General features: G+C 49.3%; 8 protein-coding genes across 8 annotated transcripts; 4 read left to right on the top strand and 4 right to left on the bottom strand.

Moving 5' to 3' along the window:
• Positions 1-223: 223 nt before the first annotated feature.
• F9C07_2259770 (kinase-like domain-containing protein) lies at positions 224-2,153 on the top strand (the record flags this gene model as incomplete). Its single annotated transcript, XM_041286575.2, has 2 exons — positions 224-722; positions 816-2,153. 2 exons carry the CDS (start codon positions 224-226, stop codon positions 1,586-1,588), a joined length of 1,272 nt encoding a protein of 423 aa, XP_041148204.1. The 3' UTR covers positions 1,589-2,153.
• Positions 2,154-2,882: 729 nt separating this feature from the next.
• F9C07_9034 (putative cell cycle control protein) lies at positions 2,883-4,178 on the top strand (the record flags this gene model as incomplete). Its single annotated transcript, XM_041286574.1, has 1 exon — positions 2,883-4,178. One exon carries the CDS (start codon positions 2,883-2,885, stop codon positions 4,176-4,178), a length of 1,296 nt encoding a protein of 431 aa, XP_041148203.1.
• Positions 4,179-4,446: 268 nt separating this feature from the next.
• Positions 4,447-5,793, bottom strand: F9C07_9033 (putative aminomethyl transferase; the record flags this gene model as incomplete). The annotated part of the gene is made up of 1 exon (XM_041286564.1): positions 4,447-5,793. The coding sequence occupies one exon, from the start codon at positions 5,791-5,793 to the stop codon at positions 4,447-4,449; it is 1,347 nt and encodes a 448-aa protein (XP_041148202.1).
• A 295-nt stretch (positions 5,794-6,088) lies between these two features.
• Positions 6,089-8,716, bottom strand: F9C07_2234716 (decapping enzyme Dcp2; the record flags this gene model as incomplete). The annotated part of the gene is made up of 2 exons (XM_041293312.1): positions 6,089-8,601; positions 8,686-8,716. 2 exons carry the CDS (start codon positions 8,714-8,716, stop codon positions 6,089-6,091), a joined length of 2,544 nt encoding a protein of 847 aa, XP_041148201.1.
• Positions 8,717-9,528: 812 nt separating this feature from the next.
• F9C07_9031 (uncharacterized protein) lies at positions 9,529-10,459 on the top strand (the record flags this gene model as incomplete). Its single annotated transcript, XM_041293324.1, has 3 exons — positions 9,529-9,603; positions 9,674-9,888; positions 9,943-10,459. 3 exons carry the CDS (start codon positions 9,529-9,531, stop codon positions 10,457-10,459), a joined length of 807 nt encoding a protein of 268 aa, XP_041148200.1.
• Positions 10,460-10,610: 151 nt separating this feature from the next.
• On the bottom strand, positions 10,611-11,762 carry F9C07_9030 (uncharacterized protein; the record flags this gene model as incomplete). The annotated part of the gene is made up of 2 exons (XM_041293305.1): positions 10,611-11,610; positions 11,677-11,762. The coding sequence occupies 2 exons, from the start codon at positions 11,760-11,762 to the stop codon at positions 10,611-10,613; spliced, it is 1,086 nt and encodes a 361-aa protein (XP_041148199.1).
• Positions 11,763-12,377: 615 nt separating this feature from the next.
• On the top strand, positions 12,378-14,143 carry F9C07_9029 (putative integral membrane protein; the record flags this gene model as incomplete). Its single annotated transcript, XM_041286563.2, has 6 exons — positions 12,378-12,539; positions 12,593-12,915; positions 12,971-13,011; positions 13,060-13,134; positions 13,187-13,797; positions 13,862-14,143. The coding sequence occupies 6 exons, from the start codon at positions 12,378-12,380 to the stop codon at positions 14,141-14,143; spliced, it is 1,494 nt and encodes a 497-aa protein (XP_041148198.2).
• A 790-nt stretch (positions 14,144-14,933) lies between these two features.
• On the bottom strand, positions 14,934-16,260 carry F9C07_2094325 (uncharacterized protein; the record flags this gene model as incomplete). The annotated part of the gene is made up of 6 exons (XM_071508883.1): positions 14,934-15,274; positions 15,322-15,396; positions 15,448-15,826; positions 15,877-15,981; positions 16,033-16,098; positions 16,147-16,260. 6 exons carry the CDS (start codon positions 16,258-16,260, stop codon positions 14,934-14,936), a joined length of 1,080 nt encoding a protein of 359 aa, XP_071364609.1.
• Positions 16,261-16,352: the final 92 nt, after the last annotated feature.

Raw genomic sequence — 16,352 nt, 5'->3', positions numbered from 1 at the left:
GGTCACTGACTGTAGCGCTTAGCTTATCTTCTTGTGGTTGCTTCATTTTTCTTTCTCACAATCCCTAAGTGCTAGCAAGAATGTCGTTGTTATGAGATCATTAGCGCCCTCAATCTCTGGCTTCCTTGCCTATTACAAGCGAAACTCTCTCCTAAGACATCTCCCAAACCCTCATCTACTCCTACATCTCCCTAGGCAGTTTGCCGCAAAATCCGGGCTCACTATGCCCTCAATTGAAAATGTCCCCTATTTCGAATACCAGCCCATTGAGGGTGTAGAGAGGTTGGAGAGATATCGTCCTGGGGGGTATCATCCAATACACATTGGAGACGTGCTTAAAGGCCGGTATCGAGTTGTTCACAAGCTGGGCCATGGAGCATATTCGACAATCTGGCTTTCACGCGATGAGCACCAGGCAGTGTATGTTGCTGTGAAAATCAGCACTGGAGATTCATCTCCTCATGAGGCTGACATTCTATGTGCCATTGCAAATTCCCCTGGGGTTGATGATCCAGGCCGCTCCATCATTCCCATAATTCAAGACCGATTTGAAATTCAGGGCCCAAATGGATGTCACAAATGCTATGTAACACCTCCAGCACAAAGCAGTGTAGCTGCAGCAAGCTTCTCCCATCTCTTCAAAATCGAGACTGCGCGTGCTCTCGTTGCTGAACTTGTTCTGGCTGTTGCATATATCCATGCCCAAGGGATTGTTCACGGAGGTAAGCCAGTTGGGTGGGAGTTCGTCTGGTTTTCTGTTCCCTGAGAGTTATGACAAGAATAGCAAGATGTCATCACTAATTCGTGAAACCTAGATATTCACCTTGGAAATGCTCTGATACGGCTGCCAACTAGCTTCGATCGACTCTCTGTTGAGCAGCTCTACCAAACGTTTGGTGAGCCGTACACAGAAGCAGTTATGCGACTTGATGGACAACCTCTTCCCGCCGGTACCCCTGCTCGTGGAACTGTGCCAGTATGGTTAGGGAAGAAAGCAAATGAGGTTACCCTTGCCGAGGCCCATCTCCTCCTCAGTGACTTTGGTGAAGCCTTCTCTCCTACTGATTCCCAGCAGAAGCGACGTGGCGACCAGTGCCATGCACCTCTATCTGTCTTACCACCTGACGCCTATTTTGAACCTGACAAGCCTCTTTCATTTCCTACTGACATCTGGACTCTTGCATGTGCCATTTGGTCTATCTTTAGCTCGCGCCCACTCTTTGATGCCACACTTGCCACACATGACGACATTTCATCTCAGCAGGTGGATATCCTCGGGCCATTGCCACTTGAGTGGTGGGACAGCTGGGAGGTACGTCATGAATATTTTGAGGAGAGAGGAGAGCCAAAGAAGGACCGGTTTATTTTCCCATCTCTTGAGCATTGTTTTGAAAAGGAGATACAAGCGCCGCGAGACAAAATAGGCATGGGTGGATTCGATAGGGACGAGATGGTGGCCATCCTAACCATGCTTCGCTCAATGCTTGCATTCAAGCCAGAAGAACGCGCCACGGCTAAAGCTGTTTTAGGTTCTGATTGGATGGTGACTTGGGGATTGCCAGAATTCGAGAAAATCCGTCAGACATAAATAGCAAAGAGAGGGGAGGTGAAGGGATACGGAGAGAGGGGTAACCACTCGCCGGTCACTTTATCATAACCTTGTCGCCTTTAGTGGCGCACCTTATGGTGAATATCCCCGTCGCTGAACTCATAGGAACTACTGTTCCCATGTCGCAACAGGCTCCGAGCTTCAGGCTTAACCAGAAGAGATTCGAAATCCGCCGTCGATCATTTGAATTTGGACTCTCAAAAGCAACGGCCGCTTAGTACACTCCTTGCATACAACCTGTTTTCCATTAAGATAGCAGCATTGCGCTATGCAGATGAAACTCAGCACTTACTAGGAGTTTTGCGACAGAATATGCTAAAGATCCTCTGGTCATAGCTCTGCAGGTGTCTAAGTCAAGAGTCCCCGCGGCGGTAGACCTCTTGGAGTCGGTTTAGGAGGCTGTTGACTGTCCCCCGCAAATCAAGCCTCGCTTGGATGCCACACGTCTCTACTGCTTGTATGTCGATCGCTGCGGGATCTCGCCCAGCTTCTCTGATGCCCCATGATGTCCATATTATTTTACTGGACAAAAAATGTATACTCGGGAGTGACATTGACTTGGATGCTGGATTCCTCCATTGGCTCCACAATTGCACGAAGATCATATGGAGCCCGGAAGCCAATGCTAGCCACAGTTGGCAACTTACTCCTGTGAGAAAAGCTGAAAGAGTGCGAGGGTCTAGATCAAGTAGCAGTGCGATAGCTCTAACCGCCTCTACTGATGTAGTGACAGAAGACCGGAGTGATCTGACAGGCAATGCCTAACTCTAAGGGTGAACTGTTATAGAAATGAACAGGCTGACGTGCTCTACATCCAAAAATCCGGCAGTTGCAAGTGCTCTTGCTGTCGTATTCTCCTAGCCTGTAGATATCAATAGTCAAGGGATATATTTCAAATGTATATATAGATCGAAAGCTGAGGTAGAATTGAGCTGGTATCTGTCTAGTCTTAATTTTGCTGCCTCTCGACAATTTGGAGATCACGGCCCATGTCAGATCATTTTATTTAATTATTTAATTAAAAGAGCAAACTAACCAAGCCTGGACAGTAAATTCTAAGTTCCGCCACCGCCTCCGCCAATGAGTTCAATAACAACATTTATTTTCCCAAGTCATTTCACAACATTATATTTCAAGCACCTTCACCTTAAATCGAAATTAATTAGGGTACCCGAGAATACTTGCGTATAAAGCGCAAGCCTCCATACCCACCTCAGTCACCATATTCCATATCGCTACATATTAAAGACATCACCGTGGAAGCTCAAACAAGATGTCTTCAAACGATGATCTCAAGGCGCACGCCGCCTCCAATCAAGATTTTTACGCTCTACTAGACATCTCCCCAGCAGCCGCCGAAAACGAGATCCGTCGAGCGTACCGAAAGACTGCTCTGAAATACCATCCCGATAAAATCGCGAACCCGACACCTGCAGATATCGACAAGTTCCACACGTTACAGATTGCCTACGATGTCCTCTCTGATCCGTCGGTACGACAGCTCTACGATAATGCGCGGGAGGCGCGACAGCGGAAGCAGCGCGAGCGGGATATGATGGATGCGGCGAAGAGGAAGATGAGGGAGGATCTGGAAGCGAGGGAACGCGCTGGTGCTGCGGCGGTGGGTGGTGCGCCTCGCGGGGTGAAACGGACGTGGATGAGTGGGACGGGGGATGATGATGCGGAGGAGAAGCTGCAGCGGGAAATTGAGCGGATCGCGGAGGATGGCCGGCGGCGACGACGAGAGGCGGAGGAACGATTGAAGCAGAAGGTCGATGAGGAGGAGAAGCAGATGCGCCAGGAGGAGGAAGAGGCACAGAAGGCTGCCGATAAGAGTAGCCAGCGGGTCAATCGTTCGCAGGAAGGTGGAGCGAATGTGCCGGAACTCGAACGAGCTGTGAAGGCGCGTTGGGTTCGTGAAGGTCGGGGCGTGGACTTGGATAAGGATCGCTTAACGTCTTTGTTCACTCCGTTTGGCAAGGTTGAAAGTGTTGTTGTGCTCAAGGATAAGCGGCAACGTATTGGAGATAAGCGTGAGAAAAAGACTGTCGCAACGGGCGTTGTGGTCTTTACTTCCATCGTGGGTGCGCATGCTGCCGTTCTCGACAGTGAGAAGAAGATACGCCAAAGCGCTGGGCAAGCAGGTAGCGACTGGGGCTTAATCGACTCTGTATTCTGGGCATCTGGCAATCAACCTGATCTAGGGGCAGGGTCTAACAACCGTCCTCTTTCTCCTGCGGAGAAAAGTGAGCCAACGATGCCAGCTGCGCCTCCCAAGCCTTCATTCGGTTTCCCTGGGGTCAAGACGACGGGCTCAGATGGAAAAAGGCCTGGTAAAGCGCCATCTTTCGGTTCATTCGCGTCTGCTGCAGCCGCAGCTGGTTCAGCTAAGTCGACCTCTAGTTCGTCGACTAACGGTCCAAGTGCCCCTAGCATGGAAGAAATAACATTAATGCGACTAAAGACTGCGCAGCGGGAGAAGGAGCGCAGAGCTCTTGAAGAGCAGCTTCGGAAAGAAGATGAGGCTGCAGATGCCGCCGAGGCCGCGGCCGCTGAAGCCAATGCTTAATTAGCATGTTGTTTGTTTTTTTTTTACTCTGGTTCCTTTTTCTTCCCTCCTCTAACCGCATATTCCGGCATCAGTATCAGTTTTACAGGTTCTTCCTCTAACTTGCAGCTGAGATTTAATCGGGCAAATAACTGGCGTTGTGGGGATTATGTATAGATAGACTTTTTACTACAAGAGATACCCTTAACTATATGGAACACCCTTGGTCTGGATTGCTGTGCTATGATACATGGTCGTTACTATACATATGCTATATCATAAAGGTCTATTACTCTTTCTGTCGGAGCGACTCTTCTTCCTCTAACTGCTCCAGGAACTCCCGTGCTCGATGGCCTTCGGCTTCACGACCACGGGTGTTCTTCTTCACCCCTCCATTGAGGATGAAGTCTCTTGTCCAAGAAGGCACGAAAGCTTTAACTTTGACCTCTCCAGGCTCCTGGTGCTCTGATGAACCTTCTTCTGCCGCATCCCATGATACTTTGAACTCCTGCTCAGGGCTATACTGGGTGCGCTCGCCAGTAAGAGTAACATCGGTCATCATCTCTAACCGGCACAATGCAAGACCGATATTACCAACTCCACCGAGGAACTTGCCCGTACTACGCGCCCTTCGCGCACTGATCTTGTACATATTCGCCGCGCTTGGAGGTAGAGGCAACTCCGCAGTAGGATCATATACGGGCGCCCCAGCCGACTCAAGAGCATCCTGATCTCCTGTATATAACTGCACGGGCAAAATCCGCTTCCGTACAACACCCGTGTGATGGGTACGAATCGTAAGCTCCTGACCCACATAGCAGCCCTTGCGGAAGTCAATTCCCTTCATCATATCCATATTGCATTCCAACGGGAGCGCCGATTCACGAATAATCTCAGACTGGCCTTCGGCAATACCATGCAGCATTCGTCGCACGGTATAGGCTCCAAGACTCACCTCCGAACCCGCAATCTGAGTCTCGTCAGGAACGTGGGTCCGGAGGTCTTCCGCACCTGGAGTGATAAGGCGGGAGCCGAATCCGGGAGCTCTTGTATCAATGCAGCCGGCGATCGAGGACGAAGGCGAGAACGGAGAGGAGGATGAGGATTCTAGGTTATATGCGGCCCAGCGGGGTTGTTCATGGTCCTTCCATGACGCCCACACCGTGCGTTCGCCGTCTTCAAGAGCACGTAGCTTTAGCTTCGCACGAAGCTTGTGTTTCTTTAAATGTTTCATGAGACTCGCTACTTCGTTCCTATCGACTTCGATGAGCCATGCGGGTTCGTCGGGCGACGTAAGGTCTGCTTGTGGAAGCGGATACAGAAAAGCATCGTTAAGCACTCGACCTTGAGAGTTGAGGAAGGCTGTATAGGATCCAGTTTGACGGGTTGCGCGGTTTTGGTCGTTCGTTATTAACATGTTCTGGGTAATAAGCCCCTGAAGGAAGGTGGTACTATCGACCCCGGTGATGGAAATCAGGCCTCGGTTCGTGAGGCGAGCATAACCGGCCTGCGGCGGGGAAGCTGGAGTGGCATCGCTCTTCTGCTGCGAGCGTGAACGGACGGTGGTTGAGAAGAGCCGGGTGTGGTTCGAGCAATTAGCACATATCGTGCGAACAGATGTGCTAGGGCGCATCATGCTTAACGAATGGCGCTGTTAAGAAAGTGGATGCGACTTCGGAGAAAGTTTACAAATCAACCAAAGCTCCATGGGCAATGATATCAATTAGCGGGCGGTGGCACGCGGCAGAATATATACTACGCCCCACTTAATTACTGTTGACCACTCATTACGTACAGAGAAATTGAGAAGTCCAAGAAACGATAATGAATATAGCCTATTGAATTATACCGTCCAAAGCGCCACGAACCCTGCCCAAGCAAAGAGCTGTATTTAGTACTGTACTATATGGAAATGCCAGGTACAAGCACGCCTACTTGTTCCCTTTGGCAACACCTTGCAAGAATCCAAGTAAGAAAGCCTTGTTATCTGGTGAAGACACTCTCGCATTCAAGCTTCCATTATCTTCTGGCGCGGGAGAATCTCTACTCATCCCAGTTGGAGTGGGGAGATTGAGAGGCGAAAGCGGACTGACAACGGATGATGTTACTGGCTTTGATCCTGAAATGTGGACATTGAGCTCTCTTGCGGGCGAAACGCTCGGTGATGCCGGTTGTTTGCCAAAAAGGGAGAGAAGAGTCTCTTTTTGAGCAGCGGATTGACTTGGTCGGCGATCAAAATTGCTTGCCTCTTGTTCAGTGCTTGGAATCTGAGGACCATCTGGCTGTTCTGAATCTTGCGGTTCCTTGGTCCGTACAGGAAGTATATGGTCCAAATTTTGAGGACGGCGGAGAATTTGTGGCTGGAAAGGCTTCGGGGGTTCAGAGCTCTTCGGCTTGCTATCCTTGCGGGTACGGGATGAAGTCCTCGAGGATGATGCCACCGCAGGATTAGGTGATTGCTCTCTCTTAGCGGATTGGGGTCTAGCCAAGATTGTAATGGGTGAAGAGAGGCCCTGGGGCTGTCGATCCTTGTTCTTTCGACTCGAAATATTCTGATTCCTTTTGCCAGGTGGCTTAGCAGTTGCCTCAGGCTGTAATGGGTGCACAGGTCTAGACGCTACGTTTGAATTCAAGGGACTGCCCTTTGGTAACGCACTAGCGTAAGCAAGTGCCTGTTGGGTAGGGCTAGAATCACGTGGCCGTTGTAGAATCTGCTTTCTAGTGGGAGAGTTTGAATGGCCTGCTAATTCGGCTGGTGTCGACCCAGAGGTAACCGGAGAACCTCTCAAGAGGCTTAACAATTGATCCTGATGCTGCGACGACTTGCGCCCGTTCATGGGCACCTGATCAGGCTGTGGCGTCAAAGATGCATGAGATGTCTTAGGCGTCTTCGAGGCCTCATCCTTGAAAACGCTCAATAGCGCCAATGAGTGACTTGTGAGTTTCGGAGGCGGTAGCTTACTGGCAGGCGGCACACGCACACTCGCTCCTTGGACCTGGGGTGGCTGAGCTGGTTGAGAAAACGGGTCTCCAGTCCGCTGGTAAGGGGCCGCAGGCGCTTGGTTTGCCGGTGTAGCATGTGGACCGGACGGCAAATGTGCGTCATTGTAGGGTTGTGTAGAGATGTGATAAGCATCCATTCCACCATACCCAGTTGGATGGCCATGCTGATTCATCGCGGGAGATGATTGGGCTAATGGCCGCTGAGACATATGCTGGTCAAGGACATGGTTGTTTGTATGTGGTATATGAGATGATGCGCTAGGTGGTTGTCGTGTCGAAAACTGTGAGAGATAACCAGGCTGTGAACTTTGACCCTGCACAGGAAAGCCTGGGAACAAGGTCGGAGCAGGATAAGCTGGATGTTGAGGAGGCACTGCTGCAGTAATGGCATGCGTTGGCGACGTTTGCTCATTTCTCGGGGTCTGTGGGTTAGGTTCGCGGGAGGAGCCACTTCTCAAAAGCTCCAAAAGAGCATTAGATTTAAAGGCGTTAGCTGGTAATGTATCGACAGAGGGAGCTGTGCTTGGCGTATGAAAAGCGTCGTTGATGTTCAAGAGGCGTTTGAGATGGGCGGAGGCATCCTGAGATGGCGCGACCTCGGGCAGGTCGCTGGAAGAAGCCAATCCTAGAGACTGACTAGGCGCCGCAAAACCTTCATCCATCGACATCTCGCCCTCATTTGGTAACACTTGAGTCGCACCCACTTGCATTTTCGCGTCGAGCTTCTTCTGCTGTGCGATCCATTTCTTGAGCGGATGCATGAATGGTGCGACCATATAAAACTTGTTCGCGTTCGTAACCGTGAAGCCCTGGTCTTGCTGTTTGCTCTTCTTCAATGTTGGCAGCTCCGACAAGTTGTACCATTCAATCTTGCTGATTTCTTTTCTAGTGCGTGGTTCAAAGTGAGCATCGCGAGGTACCCCACGAAAGACATATAATCTCATGTGCTGTTCTCGCATAGTAATTTCAATGAACTTGACGTCTTTTTCGTTCTTAACGAGCCCAGCTTCATGAATATCGAAGCCGGTCTCTTCATACACTTCGCGAATAGCGCAGTCTAGATCCTTTTCGTCTTTGTTGATTTTCCCTCGTGGGAAACTCCAATTGGCACCCTTCTTCCAGCCTTTGACCAAAACTACTTCGTCCATGTCTTGGTTGAGCATTATGGCCCCGCGCACCGGAACACGGGTTTTATATGCCAGAAACTCCGAAAATGCTGTTATATGATGATAATGTGACCATTGTGACATAAGCGGGCAATGTTGGAAGATACGCAAGGCGAAAGCTTTTAAAGACAGCGAAGGAAGAGCCGGGTCCAACGGCCGGATGAAATCCTCGTAGAACCATTGTGCTTCCTCAACCTGGAAACATATACGTTCGACCGATTCGAGCTCTTCCCGGGGCAAGTTTATAATGAAGCGGACACACAGGTCATCCAGCCCTATTGAAGATCAGCCGTCTCGGTATCGCTGTAGCCAATAGAGACCCCTCCCAAGTCAGGAATACGAAAGGTAGGAAGACTTACAATCTTCTAAATGCATCTTTGTTTCTGTCATATTGTGCGACGTACCCTAGCATTTCAACTCAGCCTAGGTGGGAAGGGGGTAAAGGTGTCCGAAGTCTGGGACGCGGAGTGAGAAGAAGACGGGTTGGAGGGGACAGCACAGCGATGATGCAGCTTCAAGGAAGGGTGCTTGGCAAAGCGCCAACCCTGAAGCGTACAGTGGCTGCAGAGGACACAAGGCGCTGGCGGGAACAAACCAATGGTTTGTTAATCAGCGAACCAAATGATTGAAAAATCGAGAATGAAGGAAGGTGGTTGAGATAGACAGGTATTGAGTTGTCCCCAACGTACGGCAACAAGAGCAAAGCTGCTGAATCGCAGCCCGCTGAACCTGTGGCGGTGCTGCCCAATGGAAGCACAGTTCGGCATGCCCGTGCGCCACAGGTGTGGCGATGTGGCTAGTGCATGATCATCGACGGCATTATGTAATTATGTAATGGGAGTCGGGTGGAACTTGGAAAATGCGGGATGACGTCCTCACACGGGCCACGGCCATGGGTTCAGGAATGATAAAAAGCCCACTGCATGAACAACAACTGTCTTGGCTAGAGCTTAAATGTTCGCTTCGAGCCCTCCTTGCAAAAAATATTCCTACCCTTAGGTTTTTTATATCCGATCTCATCTCGAAGGAAGAATCTATATATATACCTCCTCATTATCGCTATTGGCACTGACCGAACGCTTTGAAATACGGTCTTTGACGGAAATACCCCCGGGCATTCAACACTAGGCCCCGCAACCTTACGGAGTACTGACACAGGAACGAAGACCTAACCATATAACCCACAACTTGGTTGCAAAATCATGTCAGGCCCGCTCGTGTCTTTAGTCGGGAAAAGAATACTAGCAGAATCGGCACGAAACCATTTTGGAACAGAGGTGAGCTGTCCACTGCACCTCCCATATTCTCTCAATACGGAGATTGGCTAAACAAGTATATTCATCATAGGATCCTTATTTCGAGGAAGTTCCAGCCTCACGTCTGCACCGTGCATTCGGCAAAAAGACTCAAAAGCGGCGCAAGGCAGTGCCACCAGGTCTATCTGAAAATGATCAGAAAGTCCTTACCCAAGTGAAACGCAGGGCATATAGACTAGACTTGTGTCTGTTCAGCCTGTGTGGGATCCGATTTGGCTGGGGCAGTGTGATTGGCCTGATCCCATTGTAAGTACTGGCCAATTTGTGTAGTCTAACAATACTAATTGTGGTCTTGGTCAGTGCCGGTGATGCTGTTGATGCTGCACTTGCGATTATGGTAGTAAATACGTGCGGCAAGATCGACGGGGGGCTCCCGACACGCCTCAGAATGATGATGCTGATCAATGTCATCATTGATTTCGCCATCGGTCTCGTGCCCTTCGTGGGGGATCTTGCAGACGCCATGTATAAATGTAACACAAGAAATGCTGTTATGCTGGAGAAACATTTGAGGGAGAAGGGAGCCAAGGCGCTCTCGAAACAGCGAAGACGCCAAGAGAATGATACAGATCCAAGTCTGCCCGACGAATTTGACAGATATGATCAGACGATAGTGGATGGTCCTTCAAGGCGCGAGAGCCATAGGCATGGCAGCAGGCATGGGAGCAGGCATCGCAGCAGCACCCGCCGGACAACGAATGAGCCAGCACATCATTCCCACGACAACCGAAACCATACCAAATGGTTCGGTGGATCCTCGCATCGGGAGCATGACCTCGAAAACGGGGTCGTCGACAACTTTCAGGACCGTAGATGACAATGGATATTATGAAGACACGGGGGGAGGCATTTTTTGCGAATATATCTTTTTTAGGCGTTGGTGGTCACATATACCTTGGGTGATCTATGACGCTTCTTATCTTATTTTAGTTTTGTCAATAATCGATCGAGTATTCTGCAAAGTCCCATTACGAGCTTGTACTTGGACGTGACCGAGCGCATGCGTAGCAGAACTGAGTGTGTCCACCCCCTACTTCATTCATCAAAGGAGCAGCGCAAAAAGTGCAATGGGACAGATTGGCTGGCATTTGCGAGACGTCGAGTTTGTTGGCCGTCCTCGTAACGTTCAGCATGACACCGGGGTATTTCTCTCCCTGCGTCAGAACGTACCGCATCATGAGCTCGTCGATAGACAAATTCTTGGTTAAAGTATTTGCTGGAAGTGGCTCATCTGGTACAATAAGTTTGGTGAGTTCCGGGAAGAAACTGGCATAATCTCTCAATTCCGCTGTGAACAAGTCCCGCAGGGGGAAGTTGAACTCCAGGCCAAAAGGAGACATTCCGTCGGAGACCTGCCAGATTACTGAAGAGCCTCGTCCCTTCGCAACATTTGCAAGTGTTTTCGCAGCGAGTCTACTATCCGAATCTCCCCAAATGATTGCCTGGCAATCCATCTGCTTTGCAAAGGCCACGATCAGTCGGTTCATCAAGATATGATCGACATCAGCTTTGGAGGTGGACGTTGCAATACACGAGCGGAAGGCATTGAGGCGCTCTGCATCCGACAGCGAAGGATCATCCTCAAATCCTTTGCCAGCAAACTGGGACATAGTTTCCTTGATATCGGGGACTAGGGCGAAGATGCTGTGAAATGGAACCTTGGTAAAGGAACACAAAGGAAAGCATTTCTGAGCCAACTCGAAACCCTCATCATGTGCAGGATTCGAAGGCGAGATAGTCGAAGGTTCTATTATAAGCACATGTAAGTCAAAGCCCGGGGAACCGTGTACTTTCGAGCGCTGGACTTCAAGTTGGTCATGCAACATGTGCAACAGGACCGACGATGAGAGACCGTAAGAAAGCGGAAATAGCAGCTTGCACGGTTTATCTTTTGCGAAACCTCTATTCAGGCGATAGTTTTCCATGCGTTTGAAGACCTTGTATGAGACGAATTTGATATAGCAGTCCCTGCACATAGAAAGAACCAGTTAGTATTTACAATAACCCCACTTGTAGAGTAGATAAATTTCGTACTTGCATAAACGCCGCCGCCTCAATGTCAAAATAGCTTCTGCATCGCGGCAGTCCACGCAAGGATCCGACAGTTCTTTGCCAGGCATTTTTGATTTTTACCACCTATCGGGGTTGCTCTTGTGCTCAGCTTCTTTGATTTGTATCTGTTATCGGACAGAGGCAAAATTCCGGCAAGAGGCAGAAATCCCGTCGGCGGTGACATTTTTAGGCTTTGCTCCAATTCCTCTCGCAGCACGGGCTTAGATAATACTCTGGTATCGGTGGGACAATCAACACGCGGCTTCTCCATCTCAAGTGCAAGGTAGCCACGAATCCCTACCGCCTTACCCAACCAGGTCGGAGCTGCGAACAAAAGTGTCGGCTGTTTCTTCGGAACCCATTATAATCCCTTCTCTCTCCCCTTCCCCCTATATTATCCTCTTTTTACTTTTCTCATGATACTGTGGTTGTAAGAGAACCATTTGCTTTCGGCATCTCCGGAGCGCGCTTAGTACTACTATCTGGCTAGCTCCTTTTCAGCGATCAAGATGAAAGGCTGGCTCCAGACCTTTTGTTTAACTGCCCTGCTGGCGGGTCGTGCACTCGCAAATGAAGTGGAATTGGTGCGCCAACCATCAGAAGCCATTCTTAAGCTGCAAGTTCTAACAGTTGGCCATTTATTATAGACACAGGATGAAGCTCACAGGCAGCGATGTTCGGGGATGTACAGTCGCAAAGCCTGGGGTGGAGATGTTGATCCCTTCATATTGACTAAATTTGTTCGTGACGGCGATGCTGGCGATAGCGACCCTCTCGTCAGCTTGGTGATCTTTGAATGGTCCGACGAAGCTTTAATTGGGAGAACTGTATCCGATGATGCCGATGTATATTTCTTTGATCACGTCTGGAGGTATCTACCAGCTAATAAACATCATAGGAGAAGGAAACCATTTGCGACGAAAAGAGTGTCAATGACAAGCTCTGCGAGCCTGGCGATATTGGCTCCTTCATCCTTGCCCCGAACGCGAGCGAGTCCGAATTCACAATTGTAACTCAGGCAGTCCACTTGAATAATCCTGCCGCAATCAACTACCCCGTGAAGAAAACAGGATTCTACTGTGTGAGCACTTATGGATACTCGGGAAGGGACTACAAAGCCGTCGTCGAGTTCAGAAACGCATATGGTGAACTTCCGGCTGCGCAGATCGCCAAGCTCCCATTTTACGGAGGCTTGACAATAGTCTACGCTCTTATTGGGGTGTATGTCCATACAAATATCTTGCAATATTTTGAAGTCTATACTCATTGGACACAGGTTCTGGGCTTTCTTATATGTACAAAATCGCCACGACATCTGTAAGCGACTTCGTCCATTTACCTACAACAATTACTGACCCACGACAGTGCCTGTGCAAAATTATATCACCGCTATATTGGTCTTCCTGATTGTGGAACAATTGATGACCTGGGGCTTCTATGGTATGTCGAAGCTGATATACAGTCGAGATGCTTACTCTCTAACGATATGCAGACTACCAGAACCGACACGGCCTGAACGTTGGTGCAAAGGTACTAATGGTCATTGTAGCCGTTCTTAATGCGGGCCGGAATGCTTTCTCGTTCTTCTTGCTTCTTATTGTGTGTATGGGATACGGTGTTGTCAAGCCTTCCCTCGGTCGGGCCATGATCTATGTCCGCATCCTTGCTATCGGCCACTTCATTTTCGCCGTTATTTACGCCGTTGCAAGTCTGTCAATAACACCAGACAGTGCTGGTCCGCTTGTTCTTCTCATTGTGTTGCCACTTGCGGGCACCTTGACTGCGTTTTACGTGTGGACCCTGAATTCGTTGAATGCAACCATGAAAGATCTTATCGACAGGAAGCAAAAGGTCAAAGCACTGATGTACAAGAAGCTGTGGTGGTGCATCTTGGGCAGCATCATCGTGATTTTCGGCTTCTTTTTCATCAACTCGATTGCCTTTGCTGGTCGCAGCGAAGCAAGCTTTGTACCAGAACATTGGAAGAGCCGGTGGTTCGTGTTGGATGGCTGGCTCAATCTGGTCTACCTGTTCGACATCGGATTTGTCGCCTACTTGTGGCGTCCCACTGCCAACAACAGGCGCTTTGCAATGAGTGATGAGGTACGGCATTATTCCAACATAAGGAAAGGAATATACGGATGACTGGTACTAATATGATGTACAGATTGCTCAAGATGATGACGGGTTTGAGATCCGGTCCTTTAATAGCGAGTTGGACGAGGAAGACGCACTCGGCGGTATTCCGGAAAGTTCTGCCCATGAGCAGCGCCGTGATCTGTCGCCTGTGCCGCCTAAGCCCGTCCCGGCTGCACCACGCCAACGGGAATCCCTTGATGGAGAAACCATCTTTGCCGTCGGTGAGGATGGAGACAAGTGGTCGGATGATGAGGATGATTTGTCCCGCGACTCGGGCGAGAGGAAGCGACTTACCGGCAAAGACGCTTAGTAGCGCATAGCTTCACAAAAGCTAGGTTTTTATTCCCTTCGAATTGAGCAACGATTATTTGTGACTGCAGGGCGCGCGTCACTATGTACTGATATCATTGAGGATGAGAGATACCTTTATTGTCAACTATTTAAACGAATCGACGCATTGGACTTTATTGATCCTTCGCAAGCATATAATGGCGTTTGGCTCGTTAGTTCAAGTTCGTATCAGTTCCGTGTTTTCCCCGGCCAACAAGGAGGAAGGGAAAGAAAAAAAAGCAATGAAAGAAAGGAAAACCACTAGTTCTTACGCCACATCTGATCTTGTCGACATGAAAACTGCGATGTTTCCTGCTCCTGAATAGTCTAAGAGACTTATGTACATACGAACCCGGTCGTTATAATGAGATCAACTATTATTTAGTCATGGTTATATGATTTGCAGTCAATTAGAAGATGCCTGTTTCAGTGGCAGCTCCCAGACAGACAAACCCTGATACTATACTGTGCCCCGGGTATCCCTTCTCGAATAACAGTGTAAATAGGGACTTCTGAAAAGCCGTGCAGTTATTTATCAAGCTTTGGTTCGTTCAGGGTGCCACGTGCGGATGGAAGCATGCATTGAGTTTGACGTAACTTCCCGGTCGTTGAAACCGATTTCTCACCACACTCGTCGCCAGATGTATGGGGAACTTCTGTTCAATATGAATCGGATCTTTGCTTGACTCGCAGACAGTAAGTAACTCGACTCTTTGAATAACAAGGGTAACAGAAATAAAATTCCAAGCTTGACTAGGTTATATATCGCCTCAAAGATTTGTTGATTTCGCCCTCGCCTCATATGCCTTGGTAGTATTGGTGGTTTCACCCAGTGCATTCATCGGGGCAATATGTTCCTGGCTCTCACTCGTTTCATATACTCTTACTATTTCGGTCTTCTTCATGATTCCGCCTCTGAGGCGGCTGTGCCGGGAGGCCCGGGACCTGGGAAGTTCGAGGTTCGCGGGCTGGCTTGATTCCCCTTGAGAGGCGTCGGCAGAACTAGATGGAGCATGAACCTTGAAGAGTTTCCGTAGGGAGGACAGAGATCCCGACATGAGGCCGAGGTTGAACTCGATTTCCATCCAGATAAGAGATGTCGATGCCGAATCTGTTGGATCAGCATAGTCTTTTTGAAGATGGTAGCGAAGCACTCACAGGTGAAGTTAGTCGTGTCGTTAGTAAAACTAAGCGTTGAGAACCGCACAAGAGCGGCGACGCATGCGGTAAACCCTAGCCCTTCATCAGTCTTGGTTCACTCCAACATTCTAGCCAGCTACTGACCAATACATAGCAACCCTATGACAAGTAACCGCTTCTTTAATGGCATTTGCAATTGCCAAATTGGGCGCATTGGTAGCACAAGTATCATCACATCAAGCACGAACATGATGACTCCCTGCATCATCAGAATGGCATATGAGGTTTCAGTCGGGTAGCAGCTGGCATCGGGAATGGTCTTATCATAGGCTGCCTGGACGGGTCGACATTGGAACACCAGCGCCAGCGTGCCAGATATTGTGAAGACAGCGATGAATAGAAGAAGGGATTTTCCGGCAACCTGGATGAATCGAGTAGGGAAGAGGCGCATGATGAACACGAGTAGACTGGTTTTTACGGCTGCTGCAATTAGAAGGTAGGCGCATTGCGAGGCATATTCGAGCTGCGATCGTTAGTCTAGACTGATGAGTCAGAATTGCGAGTTAGACTGACAGTGAGAAAGACAGCCAAGTCGTCTACAGATACGTTCTGCAATTCCTGTCCAAGACCATAGTACGTGATGGTATACCCAAGGGCAGAGAACAAATCCACTCCGATCTAACTTATCAGCGGTCTCACACAAGCCGTTTATTTCCAGACCGAACTCACAAGAGCACACAGCACCAACCAGTCATCGAGTCCGAATCGCTTTATAACGAACTTCCGCAAGTATAGCTATTATATGTCAGCTCGCTACTCTCGCGACAGTAGTCGAAAACATACCCGTAGCACACACACTAACGTTGTTGCAATTGCCAGAATCAATACGATGATCCGTACGGCAATTGTCATATGTGGTAAACCTCCTCCATTTCGCCCTTCAATTGACCTTCCCATTCTGAAAATCTCTGGTAGTTCATCTGGGCGTGGCTCCCAGAGGACATGGGAGAAAAAGCGCATATGTGGAGGAGCCCATAATGCATAGCCCT

Source organism: Aspergillus flavus, chromosome 5, assembly GCF_009017415.1.
Source record: "Aspergillus flavus chromosome 5, complete sequence".
Lineage (NCBI taxonomy): Eukaryota > Fungi > Ascomycota > Eurotiomycetes > Eurotiales > Aspergillaceae > Aspergillus > Aspergillus flavus.
This window is presented reverse-complemented; position numbering and strand designations above follow the sequence as displayed.